At 42.7% G+C, this 22,281-nt stretch overlaps 2 protein-coding genes across 2 annotated transcripts in view; one reads left to right on the forward strand and one right to left on the reverse strand.

Annotated features, from left to right (window-relative positions):
• Positions 1-335: 335 nt before the first annotated feature.
• FAM8A1 (family with sequence similarity 8 member A1) lies at positions 336-11,200 on the reverse strand. The gene is made up of 5 exons (XM_077353260.1): positions 10,776-11,200; positions 8,090-8,210; positions 6,580-6,703; positions 5,310-5,449; positions 336-3,869 (listed from the first exon to the last, which is right to left on the reverse strand). The coding sequence occupies exons 1-5, from the start codon at positions 11,125-11,127 to the stop codon at positions 3,725-3,727; spliced, it is 882 nt and encodes a 293-aa protein (XP_077209375.1). The 5' UTR covers positions 11,128-11,200; the 3' UTR covers positions 336-3,724.
• LOC143845142 (uncharacterized) overlaps positions 11,079-22,281 on the forward strand; it is a 230,754-nt gene continuing 219,551 nt past the window's right edge. The window contains exons 1-2 of the mRNA XM_077353261.1: positions 11,079-11,317; positions 16,958-17,102. The gene's annotated coding sequence lies outside the window, so the exon portion shown is untranslated. The remainder of the gene's footprint in view (positions 11,318-16,957; positions 17,103-22,281) is intronic.

Below are 22,281 nucleotides of genomic sequence, written 5' to 3' on the forward strand. Positions count from 1 at the left end.
CAGGAGAGTTTGACCCAATCTTTAAACACACCAGATGCTTAAATGTACCTTTGAAGTCTGAATAATTGTAAATGAATTTGATTTTTTGCTATACACCAGACATCTTCCAGGATCTCAACTGCTGCAAATCTGCAGTATATGTTAAGAGCTGCTGCTGAATGTTAGTGTCGGGGTGGGATTTTGAGAGAGCGGAAATCCCTTGGTGGCAGGGATCTCTTTGAAAAAAACATCATCTTGCTAGCAACTGGAATAGCTGACGCTGGCCAGTATGCTTTTTCAATCTATACAGGAAATCACTGTTGCATGCCAATAATGAATAAAAACACAACTCCCTGTGCATGTAGATTTTTATTAAGAAATCTTAAAAATTCTTTAATTCTTTTTCTCATGGTATTAGCAGTACCTGGGGGTGCAGTGAAGGGTGTTACCACAGGTGCCTTTGGATTTGTTTTTTAAAGGTACACAGCCTTGAGCTTATGAACATACAAAAGAGGAAGCACGTGGCTCCGTGAAGGTGCGATTGTGAAACAGCTTGGTAGCATTTTTGTTGATTTTGCCATTTGAATTCCTTTTGTATTACTGACATCTCGTCTGTGGAGAGGAAGCTGCGGTACTGAATTTTACCAGGCGGTAAATTAGTCTGCACGCAAGTTAAAGGAAAATAATCCCACTGTAATTTTAGATTTGCTATAAAACAATGCAGTATTCATATCACTAGTAGTCCAAGCAATCTGTGTTCTTTGCAGAGTAGAGACTACAGCTCAGTAATAGAGCATCTGCTTTGCATGCAAAAAGATCCTAGGCTCAATGTCTTGTGCGGGGGTAGCCAAAGTGGCTCTCCAGATGTCCACAGAATACAATTCCCATGAGCCCCTGCCAGCAACATGCTGGCAGGGGCTCATGGGAATTGTAGTCCGTGGACATCTGGAGAGCCACGGTTTGGCCACCCCTGGCCTAGTGTATTCAATTAAAAGGATCCAGTAGTAGGTAATATGAAGCACACCCTAGCCGAAACCATAGACAGCCACTCCTAATTGGAATAGGCAGTATAGAGCTTGACAGGCCAATGGGCCGACTCCAGTATAAGGCAGCTACATGACATATCAGGTTTTTGCTAAAGAAGTCTTTCCATGCAACTAGCATGGAAAGCTGTGTGCAAATATGCCTTACAGCAGAGGTAGTCAACCTGTGGTCCTCCAGATGTCAATGGACTACAATTCCCATGAGCCCCTGCCAGCATTTGCTGGCAGGGGCTCATGGGAATTATAGTCCATGAACATCTGGAGGACCACAGGTTGACTATCCCTGCCTTACAGAATTTAATACTGCCCCCCCCCAGGGGGGGAGACGTTTTTGATATCCAATTTTTCTTCCTCGTCTCTGTCCTGTACTTTAATGTAGCATTAAATCCTTAACACTTTTCATTTGTTGATGTAATTTATTTAGGTCTATAGTCTAACTTTCTCCCATTTTTCATAGCTGTGGTACACTTTGCACCAGAGGAGCCCATGCTGCAATTTGTTATGACTCCTCTCAAAGTTGTGTTTCCGTTGCTGGAGCAATGGATCCGTTTGCAGCAGAAACTTTTTTTTTCTCAGCAGATGACTATAAGGAATCTAGGCTAGAACACTGCAGTTCCCCTCTAATGAGTTCTGGATCTGTCCATCACCCTGTAACAATTCACTGAAACCACAGACCCAGCCCTGGGCCGCACAGCAAGCTCCATAGTTCAGAACAACTTGAAATTGACTCCCGAGCCTAAAGTGAGCACCAATTCTGAGCCATCCTGGGAAACTCAACAGAAAACCTTTATGATTGAGTACTTCAGGCTCAGAGAACCTTTTGTTTCTCTCCACAAGTTAGTAGCATGGTGAGACCATTGTTAATACATAAATAGATTGGGGGGGGGGGGATTTGTGATCCAGGACATGTTCTATAGCTAGCACTGAAAGCTCCCTTGGTATTTTTGAGACTTGCTTTCTCTTTACACTTTATTTTCAGGATAGATGAAAGGAATACTCACTTTTTATCAACTGTATTTTGGGTCTGATCCCTGGTTCCCTTCCTGCTGTGTCCCTAATGTGTGCAATTTTGCTTGAACCATATGACAGTAAGGGAGAAATACTGGGGTTTTTTCCCTTTCAGTTTCCATACGCAAATGCTGATCCTTTTTCTCCCTAATTTGCTTATTAGGAAAGCGATGCCAGTGTTGAACAGCAGCAACTGGGAAATCACCAGCTGAGTCTTTGGTTCTGGCTTTAAACTTTGCTGCACTGAGATGCTTTTCAGAACTTAAACACCAGGGTATATTTATTACAATCTTTAAAAAGAAAAGCATGTACCCTCCATTCTTATTTGCTGTCTGGAAACAAGATAGTAAAAATAGTCATTTTTTAAACCAAAGGATGAACAGACTGATGGAGAATTCTAGTACTTTCACAGAAAATACTTCCAGATTAACCAAACCTAAAAAGCTGATATTGATGTGTAAGCTAGTATTGTATATTTTAAAACGATCATGCAAAATATATGCTTCATATAATTTAAATTAGCCAGGCACACAGCCCCCAGACAAAGAAAAAGTATACCTGTTTACATCTTTGATTTTAACTCAACATGCACAAAAATTCCCTTTCTGACTTCAACTATAGTTCTAACTAGTTGCTCTTAAAAAAAAAATTAAAACTGTATTTTGTTAAACTGATGCAAAAGGCTATGCATAACTTCTTATTCATCACTGATCTGTTCAGACTGTGCATGAGCAGGTCTGCCATCTGAGAGTTCTAGCCAAAGGTTTCCAGAGGGCGCTGCATGCCAGTTAGGAAACTTGTTCCCAGTCAAGTACCATGTGCTCCCACGCAGCAGTGCCCGCACCTTCAGTATCTCTGGGGCAAGAGGGGAGGGTATGTGTGCCTGCACAGAAGATACTTTATGAACAGCAGTTACAGGTAAGTGCAACGTTGTTTTTCGGCGTATACAAAGTTTGATCTGAAACGGAAATAAAATTTAAGTAGTACTTTCTGTGCTTTTTATAAGAAGCTCTTAAGTATCTATAAAAGGGATGGAACTGCTTGGAAGGAGGAGGTGACAGCAGTCAAGCCTTCCACTCGCCATCAAAAACAATTGGTAAATTACAATTGGTATCAATTATTTAGTAAGAGCATAAAATATTTACACATTTACTAATACCAATATTACCTGCCTTCCATGATGGTGGTATCTGCCCCGTTTGCTGATCAATATAGTGTTCAAAACCACCTCATCATGCAAGTCATTTAACACAAAAAAATTAAGCATTAAATTAATACAATGGTTGTATTTAGAGATTCTCGATGAGGTTTTTTGAAGTGGAAAACCCTCCACAGTCCCCCAAAACAGGAATATACAACTCTGTGTGGCACTGTTACCATCACTAAAATACTGTAATACCTTTGATTACCTTCTCTGACAGCAATAGTGTGTGTGACGGTCATGAGAATGTCTGCCTCTTGGTATAGGATTCAAACTGTTAACAACTGCATGCCACTGTTTTCCGAAGATCGGTTTTGTTTCCTTGCTTAGTTCAAATACTAAAATCAGACATTTTTCTCCAATATGGTGATGGAGGAGGAAAAAATGGAGGATGTTCAAGAGATAAGTCACTGGCACTGAAGTGACAGGTGCAGAAATCCCACATGACGTTAACCGGCTAGTTCGAACAGTAGAACTGAGGCTTCCTTGAATATCATCTGATGCCATTTCTTTTTACCACAATTGTCCCTGCTACAATATCGTAGGCTGTTCGATTGTGCTGAAAGAACAGCAGGGTAATGAATGCAGGAAAAAAGGAAGCAATAGAAAAGTTCTTGATCAAAGCTCGTATTGTAGATCTGGAAGAAAGCAAAAAAGAAAAAGAAAAAAGTATCACTGCAGTCTGCATAGACAGGAGTCGCTCTGACCCACTACATGACTCACAACATGAACAAGGAGCACAGATGAGTTCAAAAGCACAGGTAAACTCTCAGAAACAGGCATTTTTAGTAGCATTATGAAGAGTTGGTTCTTATATGCCACTTCTCTCTACCCGGAGGAGGCTCGAAGCAGCTTACAGTCGCCTTCCCTTTCCTCTCCCCACAACAGACACCCTGTGGGGTGGGTGAGGCTGAGAGAGCCCTGATATCACTGCTCGGTCAGAACAGCTTTATCAACGCCATGGTGAGCCCAAGGTCACCCAGCTGGCTGCATGTGGGGGAGTGCAGAATCGTACCCGACACTCCTAACGACTACACCAAACTGGCTCTCTAACAAACTGACTTTCTATCATAAGGTTATCAATAGTTTATATTTGTATTTCACAGCAGTTTTATGCTGCATCATTTTCATATTTTTATCATTTTATTCAAAGCCACCTTAGAAGGTGTAATAATTAATACTACTGACTTCATTGTTAAGCTGTGGCCTTCTCTGACCTTCTAAGAAAAGCTTAAGGTGAGACAGAATTGTCATATCTGCGGAATTCAAGGCAGAGTATATATAGCAGGAGTCCCCGGTGTGGTCTCTGCGAGCGCTGTGATGCCTACCAAAACTTCAGAATGGCCACGATAGCCCTCTGGCTGGGGACATTAAAGTTTCAGTGGCAGCTGCCTCCATGGTGGCTGTTTTATTCTCTTACTCCTCTTTCCTAGTGGATTTTTTAAAAAACCCTTTCCCCTTGCACTTCAACATCCTGTTTTTGTTTCTCTGCCTCCTGCAGCAGCCGTTTTGTGGGTGCGCATGCCATCCTGTGTCAGGATTTCAAAGGTGCCCACAAGCTCAAAAAGACTGGCAACTCCTGCTATACAAAGAGCAATTGCAGAATGGAGTGAAAAAACATCTTTGCTGATACTAGTAAGAGGTGCTAATAGTACGGCGCCTCCTACTAGGTGTGGATACACAGCTGAGGAGCATTCCTTATGCTTCCTAAAGCAGGTTTCAGTCTCTTGAGCATAACATTGTCAATTCAGAACTTTAGAGGATAGTTACGCAAGGACCCAGTTCTCAATATTATACTGCTTTCACTTTAGAAACTTTCATTATCAGAAAACTCTGTAATGCAAAGATACAGGAATGATTTCTTTTCTTCCTTGGGAAAATATGTTGTCCTTCTCCAAATGAAATATCATTATGAGATATCCAATCAGATGTACCTCTAACAACACGTAACACCAATCCAAGGCTCTATCTGGTTGCCATTAGCTGGTAATGGCCCACAAAAAACTTCAAACAATGCTCCAGCAATCTTAGAATTCAAGTGAACTACAGTCTAGTATTTCCTCTACAGCGATACTCACGTTGTCATGCTGACATTCGAGGATGGAATCACTAACACACGACTTGGTGCAACAAGAACCGATGTGTCACACGTAACAACTCGCAGTCCAAGTAAAAATTTCCCAGGGGTGGCCCCACCGGTTCCCCAAATACAAATAATCTGAAAAGGGAAAGGCCATTTTACAGTTTATTACCAATGAACATACATATTTTGCTTTGTGACACATTCAAACATAAATCCTAGATTCAAGTAGGTAGCCATGTTGGTCTGAAGTATCACAACAAAATTTGAGTCCAATAGCACCTTTAAAACCAACGAAGATGTGTTCAAGGTCTTTGAGTATTATGACACAGTTTACTAATTTGCTACTAATTTATTTTTTCCTTATATCTAAAATCTTATGATCCTTGTTCCATTGTCTGAGGAAGAATGTATGCACTCGATTGCTCATGCCTTGATTAAATCTCTGTTGGTCTTAAAGGTGCTACTGGACTTAAATATAAACCCTGTATATCAAAAATTGCAATCAGCCACAGCGTAACTCACAAAATCAGCATCAAGCATGTGCCACGAGAACCTTACTAAAGCTGCTTCGTGCCCTTATCTTGTTTGCTTCTATCAGCTGCATCCTGATACAGGCTTATTGACTGCCCAAACAGTCGGTGCCCACTCTACTATGGGAGCTAATTGGGTGTCTCAGTCCAACATACTTCAATAGTGTGACTGTTCCGAGGATAAAACCAAAAAATGCTTTGTATGCTGCTTAGGAAGAAAAGCAGGATAAAAGCATCTAAACCAGGCTTTCTCAACCAGAGTTTTATGGAACTCCGGGGTTCTGTGACAGCCTCGGAAGGGTTTCCTGAATGAGTGAGAGTTAATTTTTAATTAAAAAAAAATGTTAAACATTTATCAGCTGATATGACCTTATATGGTCATGTCGACACATCCACCCCTCTCAAAAGGACTAATGATGGGCCTGGAAAGGGTGGGAAGGGGAGGGGCCCTGGGCGTGTACACAGCTCGGCTTCCTCACACCACTTCTGGGGTTTCTTGAAGTCTGAAGAATGTCTTAGAGGTTTCTCAATGGTAAAAAAGTTGAGAAAGGCCAATCTAAACAAACATTTTTAAGAAATATCTTGGAGATGGCTTGACTGAATGCTTATCTCAAGTTAAAAGTTAAAAGAAAATAACATGCTTTACAATAAGCCCCTACTCAGTTTCCCCTGAACACAAGCTACCTCATGGCATACATGTCCTATTGACTGTATAGTTAAGGCATAGTTAGATACCTCATAGAAGCAGACGAGCAGCCTATAAACAAGAGCGACCACCATCATTTTCTGCAAGTCTTCCATGGAGGTTTCTTCGTCTATTTCCTCTATGATGTAGTGCATTGCAAACTTTGAGATATCTCTGCAAAGAAAACTTCATTTTAATATGCAAAACCATTGCACAGAATTCTAGCAGCTATTAGAAAACAACATGGATTACTTTAGTCAGAAGACTGTCCAAAAACAACATTCAGCTGATGCCAATGTATTTTAGGTATGCAAAATTCACTAGTAGAAGAAAACCATTCAATATTAATCAGATTTTATACCAGTCATAATCAGATGAACTGGATATTGCTACCGGATTTGATATCAGCAGTCAATTAGAGTGCACAATACACGCTTTATTTCATGTTTAAATGTTCTCCTCTTCCATGAAAAAAACCCTATCTGCAATCCTTGGTTCTGATCTCACTTCCAGTGAAATTCTCCTTGCAAGGCCACCCTCTTAAGTCTCATGCCCAGGGTTAGTTTTGCTGTAAAGTTTAAAACACAATATTTCAACACCCTAAATGTACTATTAAGGGAGTAACTCTACAGGAACATCTCAAACATTTCCAATCAACCGGCGTAATGCTGTATGTTAACTGAAAATATGCTAAATACTTCAAGATTTAGAAAGATATAAAGGTTGAGTGTTGACTTTTTCAGCGGGGACTTTTTCAACTATCAGTTGCATTTTTCTTATTAATGCAACTATATTGGTTATATTTATAAATGTTGTGAACTGTGTTGAGTTGGCAAATGTTGAGAGGGGTGGTATAGAAATCCAATAATTAAATACAAATAAATTTTAAAAATACTTATGCATACAGTTCATGAGTCGTGATTGCTGAACTTGCAGTTTCGAAGCTTGAGTTCAATACTGTAAGGAAGCAACAACAGGACTGCAAGCAAAAATGTGAAGTGCAAACGTTGAGGAACCCTGTGTATAAGTTGGGGGTGAATACTGCCCCACCTAAATTTAGCAAGGAGTCTTACCATGGCAGTCTCGTGTGGACTACAGAAAAAGCTTACAGCACAAGAAGTCTGTTACTTTTTAATGGGCCAGAATTATGTTAGCAAAACTGGGGAAATTGTTAACAGCTGAAGAGAAACAGCAGCAGCTTCTTACAATCCATGTATGAAATTAGGCTAATAAAGTTAGGAGTGCATTATCACCACCAATTCCTGCACTTGCGTACAATCCCAAATTGTTTGTGTGTAAAGGCGTCACCTGTTGTCACAAAATAAAACAAGAGCCCAGTTACTACCCTTTAGGTGCCACTTGACTTTTGCTGTATTCTTGTAGGTAGTTTTGACCGGCACATACATTAGCAGGGAAGTTTTATTACACAGGAGAGTTTCATGTGAACCCCTCTTTCCAATTTGAAACAGTCCAGCCCAGGAACAGGGACCATTAGGCTTACATTTTTTTAAAAAATGAGAAATGAAAATGTATAGTCACAAGATTTATGGTACAACTTACTTTATTCCACTAAGGTGCATAATACTCAGAACGATGGTAGCCTTAATAAAAAAGAGAATGAAGAAATCCACCATCTCTGCTATAAACCTGTGAGCCAAGGATGGGATAACAAATTCACGACCTGTTTTTTCAAAAAAAGATTGTATAATACTGTAAATGTTTGACTGCAAATGCATAGCTCAGAACAGCAATTCTGCACCCATGACAAAACTTGCTCGGTATTGTGTCAACTTCTGCACCCTTTCCAACCTACTGCAACTGATGCAATCTTGTACCCATCTGTACCACGCAAACCACACTGGACTCATTTCACCATGTAATATTTACTGGTGTGAGTAACAGTTGCCTTCATGCAGCCTGGTATGTCATCACCACTGCTGCAGAGATGGAGGTAGTATACTATTACATTATGTAAAACACAAGGTAACACTATGGAGAACATAAAACACAGGAAGACTCCTGCAGGCTCAGACCCACAATCCATCTAGCCCAGCAGCCTACTTCCAGTACTGGTTAGCCAGGTGCTTTCAGGAAGCCACATGAAAACAGCTCTCTTCAGTTGCTTGCCCCTGATCAACTTCACAGCTGCAGTGCCTTTGGAACATGGAAGTTCTATTTAGCTATCATGACCAATACCCACCCCTAGACCAAATCCTCCCATTGCCTTGTAAATGCAAAGCCAAGAAGGAGCAACATGGCAGAGCATCATCCTGAACAGGTTTTTTACTGGTTTTGTAAACTGAATTCTGATTTTATAAGAAAAGGGGGGGGGGGTGGAATGTCACATGTTTTCAAGATTCAAATGCAATCAAGAGAATTACAGAGACTCTCCACAGTGCAATTGCAAATTGCTATTGCCAAAGATATCCGCATTTCCCTTGATTACATAAGAATTTTCCTTAATTGCATCTCATCACGTGCTTTCAAGAATCTTTGACCCTGCTGTTCACAATGTTTTTCTTCATAGCCGCACTTGGTCCATAGTTGACAAAGGACAATGGCAGATTAACAGATTCATCAATTTGCCCAAATTAATTCCCTCATTATTTATTACTGTAATAAATACCAGAACCACCACTTGGCCATTTTAAGTAAATTTTACAGTTTGGATAATGGCAAATTTCTAACTGCATTTGGCATTGGTAACATTTATGGTGGTTAAGAGTGCCAGACTACTATCTGGAAATCCCTGGGTTCAAATCCCTGCTCGGGCCATGGAAGCTTGCTGGGTGACCCTGAGCCAGCCTCTCAGTCTTGCCTACCTCACAGGGTGGATCTGAAGATAAAATGGAAACAAGAATGATTTAAGCTGCTTTTGGTTCCCACTGGTGAGAAAGGTGGGGGGCTACTTTGCGTGCTAGATGGCAGAAAGTTCAAGATAGGTAATTGTATTAGTCCCATCTGCAGCAGTAGAAAAGAGCAAGGATGCAGTAGCACCTGAAAGACGAACAACACCTGTGGCTAGGTCGCAGCTTTTGCAATTTGTGAGTGAAAAAGAGCTGTGACTCACAAAAGCTCCCATTCGGCCACAATTGTTTTTAGTTTTTAAGGTGCTGCTTGGACTCTTGCCCTTTTCTACTGTGAGACAGCTGGAAAACAAACTGCAAGGCTTTGAAATGTATAGATCAAGATGGGTAGCTGTGTTAGTCTTTCTGCAGCTATAGAAAAGATCAAGCTTCCAGTAGCACCTTAAGAAAATATGGGGCAGGTAGCTTTTTGTGAGTCACTGCTGCTCAGGTTGTCGTAACTCTGTCCACCCTTTTCATCTTGCCCTCTACTGTGGTCAAAGTCAGACACGTTCTCCTTTTGTTCTGTTCTAAATCTATTTAGTCAGTAGGTTTACTGCATGTACTCAAATGCAACACTGAGGATTTCCCCCCCAAAGGTTTGTCTTCCAGTCCAGTAATATTAAAAAAGTTCTTTGGGCGAGGGTCGTCTTACATTCAGGGTTGTCTTCCTCACTTGTAGCAGTTGGAAAGAGCAAGAACCCAGTAGCAACTTAAAGACTACAACATTCTGTAGCTCACTTTTCCAGTCACTCGTGAAAGCTCCTACCCTGCCCCAAATCTTGTCACATTTCTAAGGTACTACTGGACTCTGGCTCTTTTCTCTTAAAGAAGTGAGCAGTGACTCACGAAAGCTCTTACCCTACCACAAGTTTTGTTCATCTTTAAGTTGCTACCAGACTCCTGCTCTTTTCTATTGCAGAAGTGAGCAGCGACTCACGAAAGCTCCTACCCAACCACAAATGTTATTCCTGAATTTCCTACCACTCTTCCCTACTGCATTAGTGAGCAGTGACTTCCAAAAGATCGCACCCTGTGTTTGTTAGTCTTTGTGTTATCGGACCTTCCTCTTTTCTACTGCAGAAGTGAGCAGTGACTCACGAAACAACAACAAATGCTGTTGATCCTGAAGGTGCTACGAGACTCCTGCTCTTTTCTGCAGCAGAGTAATAATTATTATAATATATAGATTCAAGTGGGTAGCCCTGTTGGTTTGAAGTAGCACAACAATGTTATCATCCCAGTAAACAAGAAACACCAAATGGTGTTAGTCTTTCAGGTGCTGCTGGACTCTTGCTCTTTTCTTCAGCAGTTTATTGTAATATACCCTGCCACAAATAGCGTCAGGCGCTGCTGGACTCTTGCTCTTTCCTGCCCCCTCCACCTACCTACGTACCTACCTGCCGGCCGTCCTGCGTCGCGCGCGGAGCTGCCGGGGGCGTTCCCGGCGCGCGGGGCCAGGGGCGCGAGCCTGGCGGTGGGCGGTTGCCAGGCGACGGGCGCGCGGGGGGCCGCGGCCGGGGGAGAGGGCGACGGGGCGGCGAGGAGGTGGTGGACGGGGCTGCTGTAGTAGTAGGCGCCCGGCGGCGGGGCGGAGGCGGCGGCAGCGCCGGCCATGAGCGCGGCCAGGCCGCTTTGCCAGCTCAGGTAACCGCAGTAGGAGTCCCAGAGCCATTGGTGGACGCGCCGCGAGTACTCGCCCGCGCTGAGCGCCTTCGGGTCGGCCGCGGGAGCGTCGCCCGGGTCGGCCATCGCGCCAGCTCCCCTCACGGCCCTCTCCGCCGCGCCTGTCACGGACTGCGGGCCGCACTACGCAAGCGCAGGACTATGTGAGGGGGAGGGGCCGGCCGAGCGCGGCCCTCCGGCGTAGCGTCGACGTCGAGGAGGACGCCCACAATGGAAGACTCCACGGCGGGACCGCGGGGACCGGCCTCCCCCGCAGGTGTGCGTCCGGTGGTCTCGTCCGGGACTTGGCGGAGGGAGCGAAGCAGGGAAGGAGAAGGCAGAGCAAAGCCAGGCTTGGCGGGGGAGATGAATGCAGCTAGGAGAGTTGTAATTCAAGGGCAGCTTTCAGATCAATAAAGTTTTATTTTTTTCTGAGGAAACTTATGCACTGAATAAAGCACAACAAAATTTGAGTCCAGTGGCAAAGCGTGAACTTTCGTGTGTATTCACCTATGAAAACTCACGCTTTGCTATTGGACTCAAATTTTGTTGTGCTTTATTCAGTGCATAAGCCGTCGTGGGCATGCAAACTTCTTCAGAGACCCAGAAAAAAAGTTTGAGTCCAGCTTTATTCAGGGCATAATCTTTTGTGGGCACGCAGAGTTTGTCAGCTATCTTAACAAGCCTGCATGCACACGAAAGCTTATACCATGGAAAAGTTGCACAACAAAATCAGAGTCCAGTAGCACCTTTAAGACCAACAAAGAACGTGAGCTTTCGAGTGCAAGCACGTTTCGTCAGACTGTGATCTTATTACAATGACGGAATATATAGCAAAAATCAGTTCTGTTACGTCAGTAGACTGTGTCACAACCAGATACAGCCAATGATAATCCTTTGTCAAAACAGCCAAACAATCCCCTAGAATTCAGTGTACTTTACAAAAACACAGGGAGAACCAAACTGCCTTTTATTAGTGATCAAAGGCTCTCACCTCTCCATATGTTGCTTGCTCCATCCGTCTCCATACAATTGTGAAACATTCCTCCCAGGGAATTGCTGGGAACGGTTGCCAGCTCTGGGTTGGGAAATACCTGGAGACGTTGGGGGTGGAGCTGGGAGTGGGCGGGGAGGGACTTCAATGATAATACTATAGTGTCCGCCTTTCAAAGCAACCATTTTCTCCAGGGAACTAATCTCGTCTGGAGATAGATCCAGTTGAAATACCCTACTACTGAAGCTTGCCTCCACTGGGAGACTAGAGCAGTTGTTCTCAACCTTCCTAATGCCATGACCGTTTAATGCAGTTCCTCATGTTGTGGTGACCCCCCCAACCATAAAATGATGCAAGTGTTCTTGCACAAACATTAAACTGAAACTGATCAATGGCATGAAGACCCATTTTTCATGATTGTATATAAATTGTTTTTCCCCCAGGGTTTCTCAGTTCAGTGCTGCCTCTTGTCACATCATGCCCATCTCACTCTTTTCTGCTGCTCCAGACAGACAAAAGCTCTATCTTGATCTACCCCACAAGACGGCTGTGTGGATGGCGCCCCCGGCCAAACTGCTTGACCTGCCGCAACTCCTGTGAAGGGGTCGTTCGACCCCCAAAGGGTTCCTGACCCCCAGGTTGAGAACCACTGCTCTAGTGCAAAACGAGCTCAATATCCTAACCCAATAAGGAGCCATTTTTATCTGTCTTTGAAAAAGAGCCCAATATAAGGTGGACTTAAATTTAAAAAAAACAAAATTTTAGTTCAACAAAGTTTTATTCGAGGCATGAGCTTTCATGTGCCTGCACACTTCCTCAGACAATGGAACAAGAATCATAAGAGTACAGATATAAGGAGAAAGTAAATTAGTAAACAGCATCACAAAGACATCCTGAAATATGCAGCATAATAATTAAGTTCATATAATTCCTTGCTAGAATACTGAAAAACCAGTCCTTTAGATTCAATTGTTCACAAAAACATAGGGGGAATAAAAATGTTGAGGTTAGTGATGTTAATTGTGATGCAGTTTACTGATTTTCTACTAATTTACTTTCTCCTCATATCTGTAAAAAGTCAGCCCAGTCTGCAAGGGAAGACAGGAGTCCCAAACCATTCATGTGCCTTTCATGCGCATGTAGTCCCTCAATAGTCTGGCAGTCTGGGGCTTGTGAGGGAAGTGTAGTGCCAATCAGGACTGCTTGAGAAGGCAAGCCTGCTGAAGAGGCTAGACAAAATGGCAGTTCACGCCCTTGGAGCTTGTTTCCCACCATGAACGAATCATCGAACCTTGCCTGATGAGTTGTTCCCCCCACCACGGCCAGTGTGCCCCTGCCATGGACCTTCGACTTGTCACCGGCAAACATCGGGAAGGGCAGATTGCCCTCCGATAAAAAATTGTCTGCTCGTGGATTAGTCATCACAGCGAAGAAAAGGTGTGGGGAAGGGGAAGCTGAACAGCGCGCCTAAACTCACTCCATAATGAAATAACAGCAAACAGTCCACCTGGACACGTCTCTCCAATAATTACTCCCTACCTAGAGTGAGGAAACAGAGAGAAAAGGTGAGAAAAGGAGAAATATAGATCAGAGGAAGCCTACTACGGTGCGCTCCTTTCAGAGGCAGGAAGAGAACTGGCTAGTAGGAGCTTTGTCCTGCCTCCCTGAGTGAGTGATGAGAAAACCCCAGCAAGATGCCCTCCACCTCAGAAGAAGTAGGACATCACAAAGAAAAACCATGCACATTTGCAAGGAAGGCAAATATGGTGTAGTGGTTAAAAGTGGCAGCTTCTAATCTGGTGAGCCCAGCTTGATTCCCAGCTCCTCTGCTTACAGCCAGCTGGGTGGTCTTGGGCTCGTCACAGTCCTGATAATGCTGTTCTGACCAAGCAGTCTTCTCAGCCTCACAGGGTGTCTGTTGTGGGGAAAGGAAGGGAAGGCGATTCTAAGTCTCCTTGGGAGAAAAGCAGGATATAAAAACAACTACTATGCAGCTGTGCTAGGCCATCGGTGAAAATATCCTCCCCTATTTTTTTTTCCAGTTTAGTGTGCACAACTGAAAAAGCCCTGCACAGCTTCAACTAGAGGACCCCTCCTCCATATAAAGTGCAGCCCTGTGCAAAGCATGGTGTAGCTGCATCCAACATTGCATAGAAAGGTGCATATAGACACACACATTGCCAATAATCACAGATTGCAATGCCAATATCCGTGGGTTCTATAGCACACTCAGCATGTTCCATCATGTTATGAGATTGTGTGATTCTTTCCCATTTTTCACAGAGGCTGATAGCAGTGAATCCCCTAGTGCAGTGGTCCCCAACCCCCAGTTCGGGGGACTGGTACCGGTCCTTGGATCAGTTGGTACCAGGCCGCAGCTCCTCCCCGGTTGCTGCCTCGGGGGCTGCCCTGCCACTCTGCCGCCGGCTCACCTTTGGTGCTCTCCAGCGGCCACCGTGGCTGGGGTTCCCCCTTGGCATGGCACTGTGCAGCTGCTGCTGGCAGCGCCTTCCAGTGGGCGGCAAGAAGACAGGGGCACTGGCGGGAAAGCAAGTGGAGCAGGGGCTCAGGTGGCGGCGACATCCCCCGGCAAAAGACTACCCTGCCCCAGGCCTCAGTAAAATTATCAAGTGTTGACCAGTCCCCGGTGATAAAAAGGTTGGGGACCACTGCCCTAGTGATCTGCAATATGGAAAAAGGGCTTCACAGCTGCTTGTCAATTTTCAATAAGTCTTGTCATTTTCAACATAGGTTTTTTGTTGGGTAAAAGGAGGGCTTATATTGTATAAAAATAGCAGAGTTAATATATAAATGGTGAGACCAGACAAGCCAGTTTTAATATAAAAAGACAATTTTATTAGCTAACAGGATAGGGGAAACTGGAAGATAAAACAAGAAAAATACATAGCTTCCTTAGCTAATTCAGGAGCTCTGCACCTTAGCTGTTACATAATGAGGATTCAAAAATAAAGTTTAATTCTGGGTATAACCATTGTGTCCATGCCCACAAAAGTTTATACCAAGAATGAAACTTTTTTGGTCTTAAAGGTGCCTCTGGACTCAGACTTTGTTCTGTTGCTTCAAACCAGCATAGCTACCCTACCCACCTGAACCTACCTTTTAGTTAGCTGTGTCAATGGATATACCCATATGAATGCTGTGTATGCAAGCAGCTGAGAGGATGGATACAGGATATTACAAAAGACCTTATGCTATCATGCACAAACAAGGTGTTTGTTTTTCTTATAGGCAATTCTTCAGAGACTAGGGGATCCCTGGAGGCTTGATACTAGTTGGTTTCCATGGGGGATATTAGTTTGCTTCAGATATTCTGCATGCCAACTAGAAACACAGCTTGGCAGCATCTGTGTATCTGTGCTGCATAGCCAGTCTTATTTGCTGCTCAGTCTTAAAACTCTTGTGCAGTGTTACAGCAAGGATATGCCTGAAAATGTTCAGGAGGAACCTGAGTCACCAGAGGTATAATCCTAAATGTAGCCACTCTCCCACTGGCATTGGATTTGTGTAGGAGCATTTGACATAGTGCCCATTACTACCATTTGACATAGGTAGCCCATTACTACCAAGAAGTCCTCTTCTCAAGTGGAGGAATCGGCACATCTATATATAGTACTGCTTTAGCACTAGGAACTGAGGCAAGACAGCTTGATCAATGATTAGGATTATCCTTTAAGCCAGCCTTTAAATTTTTTTTACTGTTAAGAAACCTCTGAAACAATCTTCAGGCCTCAATTAACCCCAGAAGTGACGCAGTCATGTAGAATATGGATGGGAAGCATAGCTGTGGACACACCCACCTGGGGCCCCTCCCCTTCAACCCTCTAGGCCAGGGGTAGTCAAACTGGCAGAGGGCTCCTGGGAATTGTAGTTCATGGACACCTGGAGGGCCGCAGTTTGACTACCCCTGCTCTAGGCCCATCACTGGCCATTTTGGGAGTCGGGGGGACAGGTCAATATGACCCTATCACTTGACAAATGTTTAACAAATTTTTAAAATATATTTTATAATTAATGAACTCCCCTCCATTCTGGAAACCCAAGGCCAACCCTACTTAGCTTCTAAGACCTGATTAATTAATTAATTAATTAATTAATTAATTCATTCATTCATATTTAGCAATTTATATACCACCCCTCTCAGATGGACAGTTTTGGGGCGGTTTACACAATACTCCATAAAACCAATACAATTGAAATTGGACGAGCCTGGGCTATCCAGGTCAGGATGTTGTTGTTTTTTTTGGGGGGGGGGGAATTGCAAGATATAAAAGTAGTTTCAGTCCCCTGTTGCTATGTGGCTCATAGCACAATACATTTGTTAATTGCAAAGTAACACAAGAATCTCTTCTTTTGCTTTTGTTTTTTTGCTTCAAAATAACATAACACAACTACCATTCTGAAAATTCTTTCAGTAACACAATGCAAGAGAGGGTGGAGGTGAGCATCACATACACACACACATTTTACTGCATATTTTCAGAACAGTGGTTCTTTCATCTCAACTTCAGATTCTGTGCTCACCTTAGAGACCACCCCTTTTCTTCCAATGTATTTATTCTGCTACAATGTTTAAAAATGCACTTTTCTAAATTGGGGCAGAACATCACTTGTGACCTTGTTCCAACTAAAAGATGTGATAGAGAATGGAATCCACTGTATCTTCCAAAGGACTATAAGAACTAATCAAGTTTTTGAATATACAGTGGAAAGCATTAAACAAGGTCTGGTTGGTGGTTAACAAGAGGCTCTTTAGGACATGTCTCCAAATGACAGACCAAAATGACTTGACGTAATGGCAGAACTTTATCACCACACTAATATTATCCTATTTATTGAATCACTGGTCTCTGACAATCACATTGCCTTTACTATAAAACCTAATTTGTTTCTTTTTATGACCAGGAGGAGTGCTGGATGTTTATGGGATATAAAAGACTGAGGATTTCTCAATTCTACTTGATTCGATCCAGTTGATGCCACAAGATGGAATATAGTTTCCGAAAACATCCCGGAAAGGACATACAAGTGGACTCCTGCTGATAAGCTGGTAGGAATTTTCTTCTTCTTCTTCCAGCCTTGGTTACTTCTTCCCTTCCCCCATTTTCTCCTCCCCTCTGTCCATGGAAGCACATAGACAGATCCCACCCCAACCCACTTTTGTTGTTTTGACTCTGCCTAGGGCTCATCTGTTATTTTATCACGTAGGTAAGCTTTCAGGGAAAAGAGCAAAAGTTTGTCTTATTGGGAAATATTTGTAAAAGCAAAATTGCATCTGGTTATGGTAGCGATCTGTGTGACCTGAAGTGTTGTTGCACCAATAAACTCAGACCACCCCTTCCCCGTCAGGTTTCCTCTGAAATGCTTCTGCTTTTCAGGTCTCTTCCTGGGAGAGATGTAAAGTAGGAGTGGGGGATGGTTTGGAACATAAAGAGCTTAACCTTACTGCTGCAGGACTTTCCAGATGGATGCCACTGTCAGTCTAAGCCAGACTTTCTCAATCAAGGTTACATGAAATCTTGGGGTTTCTTGACAGCCCTGGAAGGGTTTCCCAAATGGAGGGGAGTGAATTAATTTTATATATATATTTTAAAGGTAAACATTTATCTGGTGATATGATCATATATAGTCATGTTGACCTGCCCTCCCTCCCTAAATGGCCAAAAATGAGCCTGGAGGGGTGGGGAGTGGCCTTGGGTGGAAGTGTACACAGCTATGCTTTCCAACCATATTTTGCATGATCTTGCTACTTCTGGGGTTTCTTGAAGCCTCAAGAATGTTTCGGAGGTTTTTGAACAGTAAAAATGCTAAGAAAGACTGATCTAAGTCATTATAATTCAAATATTAGCTGTTTTAAAGTACCTTCTATAATTTGGATCATTTAAGAACAGCCTCAGATGAAAGATGGAATTAGACATTGGTTAGGAAGAAAGCATGATTGAGGGAATGCCAAAAGTTTTTACCTGATGGCAGATCATGGCAGCAGAAGGGGGCAGACAAAACTCCCTGGGGAAAATATTCCAGAGCTCTGGCACCATGACCAAGAAAGCAGGTTACCGTTTGCCTAATCTCAGGAGAGGTCCCCTGAAGATGACTGCAGAGTTTGGGTGAGGAGAGTAGAAGGTTCTCCGGGTATTTTGGTTTTGAATTTCAAGACCAGCATGTTGAATTGTGTCCATAAACAAACTGGGAGCCAGTGATCTGTTCTTGTGTTCCTTCACACTTCTACAAATAATATTTGCCATAAGGTTGCCAACCTGGGGTTCCCCTTCTATTATACCTGATCTCCAGACAAACAAGATCAGTTCCCTCAGAGAAAATGGCTGCTTTGAAGGGCACACTCTATAGCATTATATATGGCTAAGATCTCTCCCTACCCCACATCCACTCCCAGCTCCTCTCCCAAAGTCTCCAGGTATTTCCCAACCCAGAGCTGGCAACTCAACTTTTGACCAGGATTGCAGTGGTAGGCAGGCTAGCGCTGGTGGTTCAGAACCATCTGTATCTTTATATGGGCCTTGGGGCTATGAGTGTCTGAAGTACCTTGCCTGTAGCTTCATTCCTCTTTCTTCAGTTGTGACTTGTCTGCAGTTGAGCAGTGTGTCTCATTCTCCTTTTGGCCTCACTGATGTTGACGGATCTAGAAGAAGTGTCAAGGAGTCGATGCCCTATTTTGTTCAATTAGGACAACCTTTCTCAACCTTTTTACCATTAAGAAACCCATGAAACATTCTTCAGGCTTTAAGAAACCACAAAAGTGGTCAGCAGGCCACACCTCCTTGTCACGTCCTCGGAAGTCACGAATTACCAGAAGTGACATCACCCAGATACTCACACTGGATGTGACATCACATTATGTTGCCCCTGCCCCCAAAACTAGAAATGACTCAGTGACTTACTCTGCTGGGCTGGGAACAGGGTTGGAGCAGGCATTCGCCACTCCGTCACTCCCTGCTGCCCCCCCTGCAGTAAAGTTAAAATGACTTACCTCTTTAGCCTCCAGTTGCTATAATGTGTGACAAGCCTTGGCCAGCAACAATTTTTATGATCAGGAGGCCTCCCCTTTCCACCCCCTCCAGGCCCATTATTGGCTATTGGGGGAAAGGGGGCCAGGTAGACATAATCATATATGGTCATATTTAAAATTTTAAAGTATATTAAAAATTTACTAATTCCCACCCAATTGGGGAAATGCTTAACGAAAGCGCTATTGAGAAAGTCTGATTTAGGAAATATGAGATTGCCCTAGAGCAGGGGTGGACAAACTGTGACTCTCCAGATATCCACGAACTACAATTCCCATGAGCTCCTGCCAGCACCATGCTGACAGGAGCTCATGGGAATTGTAGTCTGTGGATATCTGGAGAGTCACAGTTTGGCCACACCTGCCCTAGAGGCTCCAGTAATAGCATAGGGGCCTCTGCTGTTTTCTGATAGGACTGGAAGCCAGTAGGCAGCTCGGCATATCTCTTTCCTATTCATTTGAACACAAGAAAAGTTGTGCTCTTACCACCTCCTGCTGGAAATAACAACATTAACACTTTCTAAAAACGCTTTGTTTAAATTGTCAGTCTTGTTTGGAGAGCAATAGTTTGAGAAATTAGAGAATATGAACATGATGCAGTGCTAGGCATTGTCTTGTCATTTAGTTTTGCAACAGTGTTTAGTGTTACATCTATGTATAATCATTTTGCCATTTTTATAATTGCTGGGGGGAAAGCAGTTTGGTTTGCTATTCAGAGACTGTTCCTAAAGATGACCAATGACCCTTGCATGGATGCTTTCCAATGGCCATTCAAAAAGACAATGAATTCTAGTTGTTATTCAGAACGAACCAGAGGATTCCAAAAGCATTTTCTGTCTTTTGTCTCAAATAAACTCATGGGATTCAATGTTTACAGAGTAACCACACTCCATTTGTTCAGGCTTTTGTGATGCCATAGGTTTTAGGAAATGAACTAGACAATAAATTCTTGACATTAATTACTGTAAGAATACAATCCTAAGGAATTGTATTGAAATTGTGTATAAGCGTTTTGTATCGGATTCCAACTGCAATTTGGATTGGAGAAAGTATGCATCTCAGTCATCCACGTGTTTATTCAAATTAGTGTGGCTTAATATCAAGTAAACAGTTAGCTTAGATTTTCAGTATTTATTTGTTTTATTTATTTATTAAATTTATATACCGTCCCTCCCAGACCAGCTAGCTTGAGGTGGTTCACAGCAGAACATAACAGTAAAAATACAAAATACCATAAAGTTAAGGGATATTTAGGGAGTCCTTAATGGAATCCCTGCCACCCCCTCCCTTCTCATCTAGGTCTAGGTTGAAATTCGGATCCACTTGTCCTCAGGTTTTTAGTGATGGAGCATGTTTTTCCTTTGTTTATTTTAATCGATTGTTTTATATGTACATGGTTTTATCCTCTGTATGAACTTTTAATTGTTGTTAGCCGTCCCAAGTTGGTTGCTAGAGAGGGGCAGTCTAGAAATAAAAATACGACAACAACAATAATAATGGATTAATAATTAAAATATAGTATCTATATAGATATTATAATAAGAGTATATTGCCATTCTATTTCATGCTATAATCTTGTCCCTGTTCCTATGGATGCTTGGGATGACCGTCTAATCTGTCTTGGCTCTGATTTTTCTCCAATAACTAGACACAATGGACTGTGGGGTTGATTTCCTGTTTTCCTCTTGAATGATTTGCATTTAGAATCTAATATAGTGTTCATGAAGCAAACATTGTCCCCATACTCTTGGAAAAGTGTCCCGGAAATGTTTATCTTGGTACTTTATCTTTCTGCCCCCTGGTGGATACGTAGGGTCACAGCCTTCACAAAATTGTTAGCAAATGGAAGGTTAAGTGCTTTTCCTTTTTAAAAGAGGAGAGTGACTTTACAAAGTCATGTGAATAGTTTCTGTTTCTAGGGGCAAAGTCAGTAAATCCACTCGCAGAATTCTGGAAGTTGCCAATTGTTTCCTTCCTCAATTATTATTTTAGAGAAAATAAGTGAAAAAGCTTTTTCACTTGGAAATTCCATTATACCCCAGGATTTCTGTGGTTTCCTTGCATGATACCTGCCCTGTTTATTTCCTGTTATGATGTTCTGACAGAATCATGTTTAGTATCTAGGAGTGAGATGAAGTGTTAATTTCACAATGCAATTTGGACGGACTTTGAGTCCAACGGCACCTTTAATAGCTTTAATTAGGTATCTGGACTCAAGCTAAGCCCTCCTGGCAATTACCCCCCCCCCACACACACACACACATGTATGTATGGTTGAGGAAATTCTGTTTCATTGTATCTGAAGAAGTGTGTATGCACACAAAATACCATGAATAAAACTTTGCTGGTCTTAAAAGTACTACAAGAATAAAACAGGATGGTCTATATGAGTACCATTAGTACTTCTGCCAGAAGTCCTGCTGAATAAAACCAACATAAAGAAAGGACACTCTTTGTGAAATATTGTGGATGTGGATTGTGGATTGCCATTAGGATTGGTCTATTTCTTCTCTTGGTCCTAAAAGTGCCCCTGGACTCAAACTTTGTTCTGCTGCTTCCGACCAACAAGGTTCCCACTTGAGTCTATGAGGAAAGTGTCCCTTTGTTTCTATAGATTCAAGTGGGTTGATCTGAAGCAGCAGAATTCCTTTGTGTCTATGTGACTAAGTTGCTCAGTAAGTGTGTGTTGCTCAGTACTGATTGCAATAATGATGATAGGGGCATTTTAAAAGGCTAAGGCCTCAGAATCTGCTGCTGCTGAATTAAAAAAAATATTTAGAAACAGGATGTGTTTACAAATTATGGCATAACTTTGTTCCTGTATTCTCAGTGATTCAGAAATAAAATGTTGAATATGATGCATTTATAAATCTCATGTAAATAAGTCCTCTGCTAAATTAGGGATCCCCAACACGGTGCCGGACAAATTTTTAAAATGTGGGGGGCGTTTGCCAAGCAAGGTTTCTAATCGGTACTGGAGATTTGCTTGGCAGTGCAGATTTTTAAAACGGTTACTTTGGCATCAGCTGCCACCACAGCTTAAAGATCTTCGCTGTGAAACTGAAGGTAAGCTGTGACAGTAATTTTGTGGGCTTCTGTGTCAGCCATGTTGTGACTGTGCCCATCACACTGTGTCAGAATTCCAAAGGTGCTCAAAAATGCTGGGGACCCCTGTGCTAAATGATATGCTGAATCACCTTATACA

This window comes from Paroedura picta, chromosome 9, assembly GCF_049243985.1.
Source record: "Paroedura picta isolate Pp20150507F chromosome 9, Ppicta_v3.0, whole genome shotgun sequence".
In the NCBI taxonomy this organism is placed as follows: domain Eukaryota; kingdom Metazoa; phylum Chordata; class Lepidosauria; order Squamata; family Gekkonidae; genus Paroedura; species Paroedura picta.

Bases quoted from the DNA above. Each gene is read 5' to 3' on its own strand.
- FAM8A1 (XM_077353260.1), bottom strand. From the start codon at position 11,127: ATGGCCGACCCGGGCGACGCTCCCGCGGCCGACCCGAAGGCGCTCAGC. The intron at 8,211-10,775 runs GTAGGTACGTAG...TTGAAAAAACAG, and splicing joins CGACGCAGGACGGCCGGCAG to GTCGTGAATTTGTTATCCCA. The intron at 3,870-5,309 runs GTGAGTATCGCT...GCTTTCTTCCAG, and splicing joins TCGAATGTCAGCATGACAAC to ATCTACAATACGAGCTTTGA.